Raw genomic sequence first — 12442 nt, forward strand, 5'->3', positions numbered from 1 at the left:
AGGGAGGAGAAGGACGAAAATCCTAGTGTGGAAGACCTCCTGGGACGTCTCTCAAACAAGAAGGAGTTGCCTATTGGGGACCTAAAGGAATCTGATGCTCATATAGAGACCATAGAGATTCCATTAAATCTCTTTCTGCCATTCATGAGCTCTGAAGATTATTCTTCCTCTGAAGAGGATGAAGATGTAATTGGAGAGCAAGTTGCTCAATATCTAGGAGCCATCATGAAGCTGAATGCCAAGTTATTTGGTAATGAGACTTGGGAAGGTGAACCTCCCTTGCTCATTAGTGAACTTGATACATGGGTTCAGCAAACTCTACCTCAAAAGAAACAAGATCCTGGAAAATTCTTAATACCCTGTACCATAGGCACCATGACCTTTGAAAAAGCTCTGTGTGACCTAGGGTCAGGCATAAATCTTATGCCACTCTCTGTAATGGAGAAGCTGGGGATCATTGAGGTACAGCCTGCATTATTCTCATTACAACAGACAAGTCAGTAAGACAAGCTTATGGATTAGTAGAGGACGTGTTGGTAAAGGTTAAAGGCCTTTACATTCCTGCTGATTCCATAATCTTAGACACTAGGAAGGAGGAGGATGAATGCATCATCCTTGGAAGACCTTTCCTAGCCACAGCAGAAGCTGTGCTAGATGTTAACAGAGGAGAATTAGTCCTTCAATTGAATGGGGACTACCTTGTGTTTAAGGCACACGGCTATCCTTTTGTAACAAGGGAGAGTAAGCATGCAGAGCTTCTCTCAGTACAGAGTCAAACAAAGCCCCCACAATCAAACTCTAAGTTCGATGTTGGGAGGCCACAACCAAACTCTAATTTTGGTGTTGAACCCCCATATCCAAACTCTAAGTTTGGTGTTGGGAGTCCACAACATTGACCTCATCACCTTTGTAGCTCCAAGAGAGCCCACTATCAAGCTAGTGACACAAAAAGAGCGCTTGTTGGGAGGCAACCCAATGTTTATTTATCTAATTTTATTTTTATTTTATTGTTATTTTGTGTTTTAATAGGTTCATGATCATGTGGAGTCACGAAAAAAAATACTAAAATTAAAAACAGAATCAAAAACAGCAGAAGAAAAATCACACCCTGGAGGAAGGACCTACTGGCGTTTAAACGCCAGTAAGGAGCATCTGGCTGGCGTTCAACGCCAGAACAGAGCATCGAGCTAGTGTTGAACGCCAGAAACATGCAGTAATCTGGCGTTTAAATGCCAGGATTGTACACTGAGAAAAGCTGGCGTTCAACACCAGAAACATGCTGTAGATGGGCGTTGAACGCCCAGAACAAGCATAAAGCTGGCGTTGAACGCCCAAAACAAGCATCAATCTGGCGTTCAAATGCCAGAATTGCATGCAAAGGCATTTTACATGCCTCATTGGTGCAGGGATGTAAAATCCTTGACACCTCAGGATCTGTGGACCTCACAGGATCCCCACCTACCGCACCCTCTCTCTTTCTCCATTCATGGTCATCCCTTCTGTTTTTCATTCACCACTCACATCCATCCATCTCTTCCCCACCCAATCCCACCCATATGGCCGAAACATACACATCTCTCCCTCTCCTACATATCTTCTCCTTCCATTCTTTCTTCTTTGCTCGAGGGCGAGCAACATTCTAAGTTTGGTGTGGTAAAAGCATAGCTTTTTTGTTTTTCCCTAACCATTGATGGCACCTAAGGCCAGAGAAACCTCTAGAAAGAGGAAAGTGAAGACAAAAGATTCATCTTAAGGGTCCATAGCTCAGTAGAAGAGCATTTGACTGCAAATCAAAAGATCCCTGAGATACCTCAGGGGATAAATTTTTCTCCATACAATTATTGGGAGCAACTAAGGATAAGAGCACCAAAATCATTAGAGATCATGCAACAAAGGCAATAAAGAGACATAGAGGAGCTCAAAAAGCACCATTGGTCCTTCAAGAAGGCACCACCCTCACTAAGGTGGACTCATTCCTTGTTCTTATTTTTCTGTTTTTCGATTTTTATGCTATATGTTTGTTTATGTTTTGTGTCTCTACTTCATGATCATTAGTTTAGTAACTATGTCTTAAGGCAATGAATAATTCCATAAATCCTTCATGTCTCTTAAATGAAAAATGTTTTTAATTCAAAAGAACAAGAAATACATAAGTTTCGAATTTATCCTTGAATTTAGTTTAATTATATTGATGTGGTGACAATACTTTTTGTTCTTTGAATGAATGCTTGAACAGTGCATATTTTTTATCTTGTTGTTTAGGAATGTTAAAATTGTTGGCTCTTGAAAGAATGATGAACAAAGAAAAATGTTATTGATAATTTGAAAAATCATGAAAATTGATTCTTGAAGCAAGAAAAAGCCGTGAAAAAGCAAAAGCTTGTGAAAAAAAAGTGGCAAAAAAATAGAAAAAAAAAAGAAAAAGCAAGCAGAAAAATCCAATAGCCCTTAAGACCAAAAGGCAAGGGTAAAAAGGATCCAAGGCTTTGAGCATCAATGGATAGGAGGGCCCAAGGAAATAAAATCCAGGCCTAAGCAGCTAAATCAAGCTGTCCCTGACCATGTGCTTGTGGCATGCAGGTCCAAGTGAAAAGCTTGAGACTGAGTGGTAAAGTCGTGATCCAAAGCAAAAAGAGTGTGCTTAAGAGCTCTGGACACCTCTAACTGGGGACTCTAACAAAGCTAAGTCACAATCTGAAAAGGTTCACCCAGTCATGTGCCTGTGGCATTTATGTATCCGGTAGTAATACTGGAAAACAAAGTGCTTAGGGCCACGGCCAAGACTCATAAAAGTAGCTGTGCTTCAAGAATCAACATACTTAACTAGGAGAATCAATAACACTATCCAAAATTCTAAGTTCCTAGAGAAGTCAATCATTCTAAACTTCAAAGAAAAAAGTGAGATGCCAAAACTGTTCAGAAGCAAAAAGCTACAAGTCCCGCTCACCTAATTAGAATTAATATTCATTGATATTTTGGAATTTATAGTATATTCTCTTCTTTTTATCCTAATTGATTTTCAGTTGCTTGGGGACAAGCAACAATTTAAGTTTGGTGTTGTGATGAGCGGATAATTTATACACTTTTTGGCATTGTTTTCAGGTAGTTTTTAGTATGATCTAGTTACTTTTAGAGATGTTTTCATTAGTTTTTATGCTAAATTCACAATTCTAGACTTTACTATGAGTTTGTGTGTTTTTCTGTGATTTCAGGTATTTTCTGGCTGAAATTGAGGGACCTGAGCAAAACTCTGATAGGAGGCTGACAAAGGACTGCTGATGCTGTTGGAATCTGACCTCCCTGCACTCGAAATGAATTTTCTGGAGCTACAGAACTCCAAATGGCGCGATCTTAACGGTGTTGGAAAGTAGACATCCAAAGCTTTCCAGTAATATATAATAGTCCATACTTTATTCGAGATTTGATGACGTAAACTAGCGCTCAACGCCAGTTCCATGCTGCATTCTGGAGTCAAACGCCAGAAATACGTTATGAACCAGAGTTGAACGCCCAAAACACGTTACAACTTGGCGTTCAACTCCAAGAGAAGCCTCAACTCGTGGATAGTTCAAGCTCAGCCCAAGCACATACCAAGTGGGCCCTGGAAGTGGATTTCTGCATCAATTACTTACTTCTGTAAACCCTAGTAGCTAGTCTAGTATAAATAGGACTTTTTACTATTATATTTTCAATCCTGGATCCTGAATTGTATTTTTGATCCTGTGATCACGTTTTGGGGGCTGGCCATTTGGCCATGCCTGGACCTTCATCACTTATGTATTTTCAACGGTAGAGTTTCTACACACCATAGATTAAGGGTGTGGAGCTCTGCTGTACCTCAAGTTTTAATGCAATTTCTACTATTTTCTATTCAATTCGATTTATTCCTGTTCTAAGATATTTGTTGCACTTCAACTTGATGAATGTGATGATCCGTGACACTCAGCATCATTCTCACCTATGAACTCGCGTGATTGACAACCACTTCTGTTCTACCTTAGACCGGGCGCATATCTCTTGGATTCCTTAATCAGAATTTTTGTGGTATAAGCTAGAATTGATAGCGGCATTCATGGGAATCCGGAAAGTCTAACCTTGTCTGTGGTATTCCGAGTAGGATTCCGGGATTGAATGACTGTGACGAGCTTCAAACTCCTGAAGGCTGGGCGTTAGTGACAGATGCAAAAGAATCATTGGATTCTATTCCAATTAACCTGATTGAGAACCGACAGATGATTAGCCGTGCTGTGACAGAGCATTTGGACCATTTTCACTGAGAGGATGGGATGTAGCCATTGACAACAGTGATGCCCTACATACAGCTTGCCATAGAAAGGAGTGATAAAAAAACTGGAAGGAAGAAGTAGAAAAGCAAAGATTCAGAAGGAACACAACACCTCCATATACCTATCTGAAATTCCCACTATTGAATTACATGAGTAACTTTATTTTTATTTTCTATTTATTTTATTATCATTATTTAAACCAATAATCTCTTAATCCATTTAAATCCACCTGACTGAGATTTACAAGATGACCATAGCTTGCTTCATACCAACAATCTCTGTAGGATTGACCCTTACTCACGTAAGGTATTACTTGTACGACCCAGTACACTTGCTAGTTAGTTGTGCGGAGTTGTGAAAACGTGAGATTCACGTTTGAGAGCACCAAGTCTTTGGAGCCATTGTTGATGATCACAATTTCGTCCACCAATAGTGCCTTCATACCATCGAAAGAGAAAGTGATTTTTACTACCGTACCCAGGTATTTAGATCTGATCTATATATTATTTATTCGAATAAAGTTTAAACATAAAATAGATCTTTAGGATTACTTTCTTTTCTTTCACTGTGTGTTATGAACACATAGTAATCCTTCGATTACTTATTTGGATAAGCATAAACCAATCTCTTTCATCGTGTCTGACTTCTTTAAAGAGGCCACCCTCTTGGGTGGGGATTTCATCCTTTTTGGGCCTAGCTTTTATGCTTTGGGTTAGGTATGGATATGTATATAAATAGAAATATTTACCAAAAAGAATAATATTTTATGAAAAAATGCATAAATGAAATCTTTTCTCTATTTTTTTAGTTGTATGTATATAGTATTTCCCATTCTGTTAAGTCAATGATAACTAATTTGTTGAATACCTCAACTTTATTTAAAGATTTGTAGCTGATTAATAGGTTTCTCAATTATTATTCACATCCAATTAAATATATTTTCTCCTTTCCAAATTGCTCTTTATTCTTTTATAATCTGTCATAAGTTAATATATGATAAAGAATTTTTTGACGATCTCATAACGTTTGGATTATTAAATATTTCAATAATAAAATATATTTTTTATTTTTTTAATAGTTATTAAATTGTCTTTATTTAATTTTATTTACAAATTAATTAATTATCTATTATATAATTTTAAAATTTTATTTTTTTATTTTATAATTATTATTTTATTATTCATTATTTATATTTATTAATAATTAGAAACAACAACAAAATATATTTTTCATTAATAGTGACCTCTATAAATATTTTGACAATGTAAATTATCGAATTTTTTTTCTCTTGATCCATTAAATCTGTAAAAATTAGAAACACTATGAAAATCAAAATTCTCAATTGATGCCCTAATCCCTTATTTTCGTAAATGTCTTGCCAAGGTGATCCCGATAGAAGGACAGTTCCAAAAACCATCTAACAGCATAAGCACGTCGTGTCCATACAATCCACGTAGAAAGACAAAAATTGTGCTTCCCTCAGTTCCCTTCTGCCTTCAGTTTCGCGAGAAAATTAGGAATTTTGATTTCGTAATTGAATTAATTCGTTGATTTATATTGTCAAAATATTTATAAAGATCATGCATAATTAATGAAAGATCTATTTTGTTGTTATTTTTAATTGTTAATAAATATAATTAATAATTAATAATTATAAAATAAAATATCAATTTTAAAATTATATAATAAATAAAAAATTAATTTATAAAAATTATTTAATAATTATTAAAAAAAAAAAATTTTATTATTAAGACCATTAAATAGTCCAAACATTATGGATTATCAAATTCTTTGCCTTAATGACAGCTACATACAAAATGGACTCTCATACAACTCTTCTACCAATTACACTGCATCAAGTGATGTACGTATCAACAAGCGACAAAGAGAAACAACCATATGACATCCAAAATACTCATAAGAAGGGGAAACAAGGTAAATGTAATTGCTTAGTAAACGTTATATGCATCCAAGACGTAAAATTTATGCTTAATGAAGGATCCAATAATGAAGAGGAATATTATGTGTGTGATCCCATGCATAATAAGCAGTGGAATAAAATTACAAAATCCCTACATCACGTAACAAAGGTTCTCACTTTTTTTTTTTTTTGTATGTCAACTAAGAATATATACAAGCATTCATGAATTGCTTATTTCCAACAGCGATATATAATTTGTGCTAATACATTAGAATTAGTCTCGGTGGTCATATATATATATATATATATATATATATATATATATATATATATATATATATATAGAATTACTTAAAGAGTTGTTAGACCCACCAAAGTGGAATTACTGGCTAAGACGACACACCCAGAGTTTTCAAAGTCTAACGTGCAAGTCTGACTATAACAAATAAATTAGATTATTCATTACATGGTTTTTCCCTGTTCTTGAAGTACATACTACTATTCTTGTAGGTGTATGAATTATATAACACAATAACCTTTTTTATTTAGTCTTCAAATTCATGTGTGTGGAGAAACTATGCTGTGCATTATCGTTATTAGTGACATAGCTAAAAATGACACTCAATTAGACCTTTGAGGGACACACCAACTTGATGAGTAAACATGAAGTTTTAAGTACAGCTCATTTTTTAAATATAAAATAAAACCGTGATTTGTCTTGGTAATAAATTGGCCATTTTGATAACTCTTTCCCCCTTCTCCCTTTCTTTTTATGTTGATGATTCCCTTGCTTTAGTTTATAATTTACTGATTGTTTATTTCTTGCATTGACATTGCATACGAAATACGAATACGACGCGACATAACATGGAACTAGAATTGGGAAAAATAATGCTATACAATCTAAAAATTTATATATATGCTTGCTTGACTCTCAAAGAAAAATCAAACCTCCAAATTCTATAAAAAAATAAAATTATTACATATTATTAGAATTTATTATTTTTAGTCATCAGTTAATTATTAATGTTTAAAAATGTAGATTAAAATATATTATTAAATTACTATACTAAAAAAAATGAATTAATAACAAAAAATAACCAAAAATAATAAATTCTGAAAACATTTTTCTTAAAGAATATGAGCGTACTATACATTTACTAAATTTAGAACTAAATACAATAACAATAGGACTTGAATGAGAGAAGGGAAAAAATGAAATCCACCATAAACTTTAGGAATTATTCTATGGAGATAATAACCTAACAATAGCTTATTTTATTTAACAATAAAAAATGTATGCATGTAATATTTATAATTATATATTTATTATACTTAATATTATTCAATTGTTTTATTAGTAATTAAAAAATATAAAATAAGATAAGTAATAATTAAAGAATATAATATAAAATAATTTTGAGTTGTTTTTTTTTATCTATTAAATATTTTTAATAGAATAAAATATCAAAATGATATTCGAAAATTTATATTACTAACAAAAAAATGATAATAATTATAAAAAATGTTAACAACAAATAAATTTTCAAAAGATTTAAAAATACGATAAAAAAACTAAATATTAAATATATATTTAAAAAATAACTTTAAAAATCAAATTTTGATGCAATTTTTTGTAATTATTATTAAAAAATAAAATATTTTTATCCTTAAAATTTAATAATTTTTTATCAAGTGAATTTTTAAATTTTTTTTATGAATGGCCATATTTTAAAATAAAAAAACGAGAATTCAACTTTTATTCTAAATTTGTTTTATACTTTCTAAATATTTATTCAAATAAGGCTTCAAAAATTTAGATCAAATAGATAAACTGTTTGTGAAATATAAAAAATTTTTGTTTCTTAATAAAAATATAATATTTATTAATTTTTTTAATATTTTTAAATTAATCTAGAATTATTTTATTAATAATATCTTTTAAAAAAAATTATCAGCGATAAAATTTTTTGAATATTAAATTGGTAGTTAACGCATTTTTAATAATTTAGATTAGAGTAAAAAACACAAAAGATCACTATAGACCATGAATACTTGTATTGCCAAAGCCAATAACTTCATCGTCGTTATCTTCACGTTAAAGAATTTTTAAAAACACGTTAATAAATGCCTATGATCTCAATTGTTGTCTCTTCCTAATCTTAAATTCTCTCTCTCTCTCTCTCTCTCTCTCTCTCTCTCTCCTCTCTCTCTCTCTCTCTCTCTCTCTCTCTCTCTCTCTCTCTCTCTCTCTCTCCTCTCTCTCTCTCCTCTCTCTCTCTCTCTCTCTCTCTCTCTCTCCAAGAATTTAAAAATAAACCTTACTTTCCCAAAATACTTTTACATTCATTATATATGGCTTCGATGAAAAATAGAAATATAAGAACATGCAGGTTAATTACATACTTGCTTGTACAAAAAATAATTATCCTTATAAGGAGACATATCAACTTTGCGAAGGAATCAACACCCAAAATAGCTTATATTATTGCTTATTTTTCCCAAAGGTTTACTGTCGCGTACTTGCGTTTGCTTTTAATAGAAAGAAATATTATTTATGTTTTTCCATTGAGTAGTTTATTTTATTCACAAAAACCCCATTCTTATATCTTTTATTCTGAGCAAGGGATCCCACCACTTTAATAAAATTCTTAAACAAACTAGACAAATTAGAGAAGAAAATACCCTCATGATTATTACGTTACCGTTCTCTTCCTTCCACACAAAAAAATAAATAATGTTAAAACCCAAGTGTTTTTTTTTTCTATTGGCTTAAATTTTTTAGTAAAATAGTTTAATTTCATAATGAATATCGAAGCTTTTATGATAAAAAAATTTAGAATTTAATCTTTATTATTATTTAAAAAAAAACAAATAAATAAATAAAATGACTTGTACAAATATTTATACAAATTTAAAGGAGATTTTTATGTGAAAGAATATTTTAAAGATATAATTATTTATGAAGATACTAAAAAATAATTACATATGTCTCTTTCTATAGTTTAAATTCCAAAAATAATTGAATGGGAAAATATAGGGAGCCAATGGCTTAAACGTACAATACGTACAATGAAGGTTTAGGAAGTATTAGAGATATAATCATTAGTGTTAAATTGTTCTATCAAGTTACGCTTTTGGGATGAGCGGTTTTATGACATGAGATGTTTATTATGAATTATCTTTAAAAAAAAGGTAAAAACGTGTTATTAATTACTTATAAAAATTGAAAGTCTTAGCACACACTTTATGTGTTGCAATTTGGACAAATGATAGAGAGAATCCATTGCATATAGTACTTGTCATGCACTCTATAGTCTATAGTAACCATCATCATTATTTCTCTCACTCATGATCCAACAGCGTGGGACCCATTTTGTATTATGTCACTTAACAAAGGTTAGCATTTATAAATGGAGTGCCTCCAAATTCAAATGCTGGTATCAATTCACTCTTGAGAGCATTAGTGCTGGTTTTGGAAGAGAGAGAGAAAGAGAAATGGGGCACCGTTGCTGCACCAAACAGAAGATCAAAAGAGGGTTGTGGTCTCCTGAAGAAGATGAGAAGCTTCTCAGATATATCACAACTCATGGCCACAAAAGTTGGAGTTCTGTCCCTAAATTTGCAGGCATTTCATTCTCTCTTCCCTATATATATATAAGCATAAACAATTAACTTCTGGGTAAATGTTGGAAAATTTTTTTAGTAAAGAGTAAAGTTGAGTAAAGGATAAACATTTTCGCTAATAAATTTTTTTAGTGAGCTTCTCTATCATAGGAGTAATTTTTATTTTTTTATTAAAAGATGTAATAGGAATTTGGGTTTTGGAAGAAAAAGCAGTAGAATAAAAAGTTTTATATATACTAAGTTGATATATGTATACACTTTTTATCATTAGATAACAATTGAAATTTACATGAACTAAATTTTATGTGTCCTTTAGTAATAAAAATATTTGTATCAAGAAAATTTTTTTTCAATGGTTAACAATTTTAATTTATATTGATTAGTATTTTTAGTTATGAGGTCAATATTTTTAGTTCAGCAATGCAACACTATATTTTTAATTAATATTTTTAAATATTATTAACTAATCGTTGAATAAAAATAATAAAATATATTATATCTATAATATTTTTCTTGTGTTAATTTAGTGTATGAGACAAAAAAGATATAGAAGTCTAGTACAAATCAAATTAGAGATAATATGGGGGCTGTGTGTGTGTTTTTCTATTTTTTGGGGGCAGGATTGCAAAGATGCGGAAAGAGTTGCAGATTGAGATGGATAAATTACCTGAGGCCAGATCTGAAGAGGGGTTCCTTCACTTTAGAGGAAGAGCAGATCATAATTGACATTCATAGAATTCTCGGAAACAGGTAATAAAGGCTAAACTTAGAAACTTAGAAGCACACAAACAAAATGCCACAGTAGTAATAGGGACTACCCCGACAATATCTAAAATTATATAGATCAGAAAAGAGAAATATTTCTAACTTTTTAATGAGATTATTGTCAATTATTTTTTAATATCATTTTCTCACAAGTAATTTTTATACACGTTGAATAATCGGTGTTGATTTAAGATATGTATTAAATCTAAGAACTAAAAAAATTAAATAAAAGTTCGTGAAAATTTATTTAACTATTGCTGCTTAGGTTAGGTATGTAAATATTTGCAAATGTACTCATCAGGTATGCAATTAAATAAATCATTAAAGTTTAAAATTAAGATTTAGAATTCTAAATTAAAAAAATGGTTAATATTGACAGAAAAATAATTAATTTTTGAGTTAAATTTTTTATACATATCGTTTGAATTTTTTTATAAATTTAATATTAATATATTATTAATATAAAATAATTTTATACATATATTCAATTACATAATATTAAATAATTACTCTTATTTTATAGTCACAAATAATTATTTAAAATAACGAATATAATTAGACTACGGTATGACTAACCTCTTCTTTTGGATAACTGTCAAGATTTTCGGTTATCCGTTTTAGTGTTTAACCCTTTAATTTGTTCTATAATTAATCAAGAAAAGGGGTTGTACATATGCATCATTTTGTGTGTTGTTGCAGATGGGCTCAAATAGCGAAGCACCTACCTGGTAGAACAGACAATGAGGTCAAGAATTTCTGGAACTCTTGCATTAAAAAGAAGCTCATATCTCAAGGCCTAGATCCACAAACACACACTCTTCTCTCTTCTCACAGGAGAATTACAACCTCATCATCATCAAACTTCTCTAACAATAATAATGATTCCTTTCTCATTATTACTTCAAATATGCCAAACAGTGCTAATAATAATGCTCCCATTATTGAAACTAGCCAAGGCCTTTCTTCTTCTTCTTCACTACCTACCAATAATCAGGCTCAACCAAGTGTTGTTCAAGCACCGTCTAGCATTGTTACCTCATCGGATTTTTGTTATGAACCATCAAGAATAATAGAGAATAATAATAGTAATAATAGTAATGTCTCCAATATTATTTGTTCTCATAATTATTCACGCATGAATAATAGTATCCCATCTAAGAATAGCTTATTATGGAATTCAAGGACTGATCATGATGCTGAAGATTTCAGAGTTCAGACATTGGAAGAAGGGCAAGGAATGCAACATTCACTACATGCTGCTGATGATGATGATGATGACGAGATCAGAGAAGCTAATAATATCATTGAGATGAATACTAATGCTTCTTTGGAGGGCTCCAATAATGATAATAACAATAATAATAATTTTGACTTTGGGTTGCTGGAAAGTGTACTTAACTCTGAATTCATGTCTCATGATATCAACTATATGGATGAACTTGCATGGAACTTTTAGACCATGCTTCATTTATCGTGTAAATGTATTTTATATACCATTAGATAGAGTTCGTTCCGACATAACAAAAGTAATATATGCATGTATATTAGATTTCTTTCATAAATTACATAATAGTTTACCGATTACAAATTCTTAAGATATTTTCGATCTTCAAGACAAATCTAAGTATCTGTTCCAGACTTCCAGTATAAACCATCTCACTTTACTAGCTAACAAACTCTTATCACTATTAGATACTTCACTATTACATGACTTTTATTAATATTTAAAAATTGTATGTTATTAAAATATTAAAATATTATCTATGTATATTAATAATATTTTAATAAAAGATAAACATATTCTGTGTTACTAAAAATTTTACTAATATTATTTTTAAATTTA

At 31.1% G+C, this 12442-nt stretch overlaps 1 protein-coding gene across 2 annotated transcripts; it reads left to right on the forward strand.

Annotated features, from left to right (window-relative positions):
• Positions 1-9571: 9571 nt before the first annotated feature.
• Positions 9572-12187, forward strand: LOC112702967 (uncharacterized). 2 transcript variants are annotated; one of them, XM_072199395.1, is made up of 3 exons: positions 9572-9808; positions 10455-10584; positions 11299-12187. In XM_072199395.1, exons 1-3 carry the CDS (start codon positions 9706-9708, stop codon positions 12053-12055), a joined length of 990 nt encoding a protein of 329 aa, XP_072055496.1. In that variant the 5' UTR covers positions 9572-9705; the 3' UTR covers positions 12056-12187. The 2 variants fall into 2 exon arrangements, with proteins under 2 accessions (XP_072055496.1, XP_025610012.1); XM_025754227.3 differs by having other exon boundaries at positions 9580-9835.
• The last annotated feature ends 255 nt before the right edge of the window (positions 12188-12442 follow it).

Source organism: Arachis hypogaea, chromosome 7 (genome assembly GCF_003086295.3).
Source record: "Arachis hypogaea cultivar Tifrunner chromosome 7, arahy.Tifrunner.gnm2.J5K5, whole genome shotgun sequence".
Lineage (NCBI taxonomy): Eukaryota > Viridiplantae > Streptophyta > Magnoliopsida > Fabales > Fabaceae > Arachis > Arachis hypogaea.

What these genes read in the sequence shown, in the direction of transcription:
- LOC112702967 (XM_025754227.3), top strand. Translation starts at nt 9,706, where the DNA reads ATGGGGCACCGTTGCTGCACCAAACAGAAGATCAAAAGAGGGTTGTGG. An exon ending in TTCTGTCCCTAAATTTGCAG is followed by an intron (nt 9,836 to 10,454) that starts GCATTTCATTCT and finishes TTTTGGGGGCAG; the next exon opens with GATTGCAAAGATGCGGAAAG. An exon ending in CATAGAATTCTCGGAAACAG is followed by an intron (nt 10,585 to 11,298) that starts GTAATAAAGGCT and finishes GTGTTGTTGCAG; the next exon opens with ATGGGCTCAAATAGCGAAGC.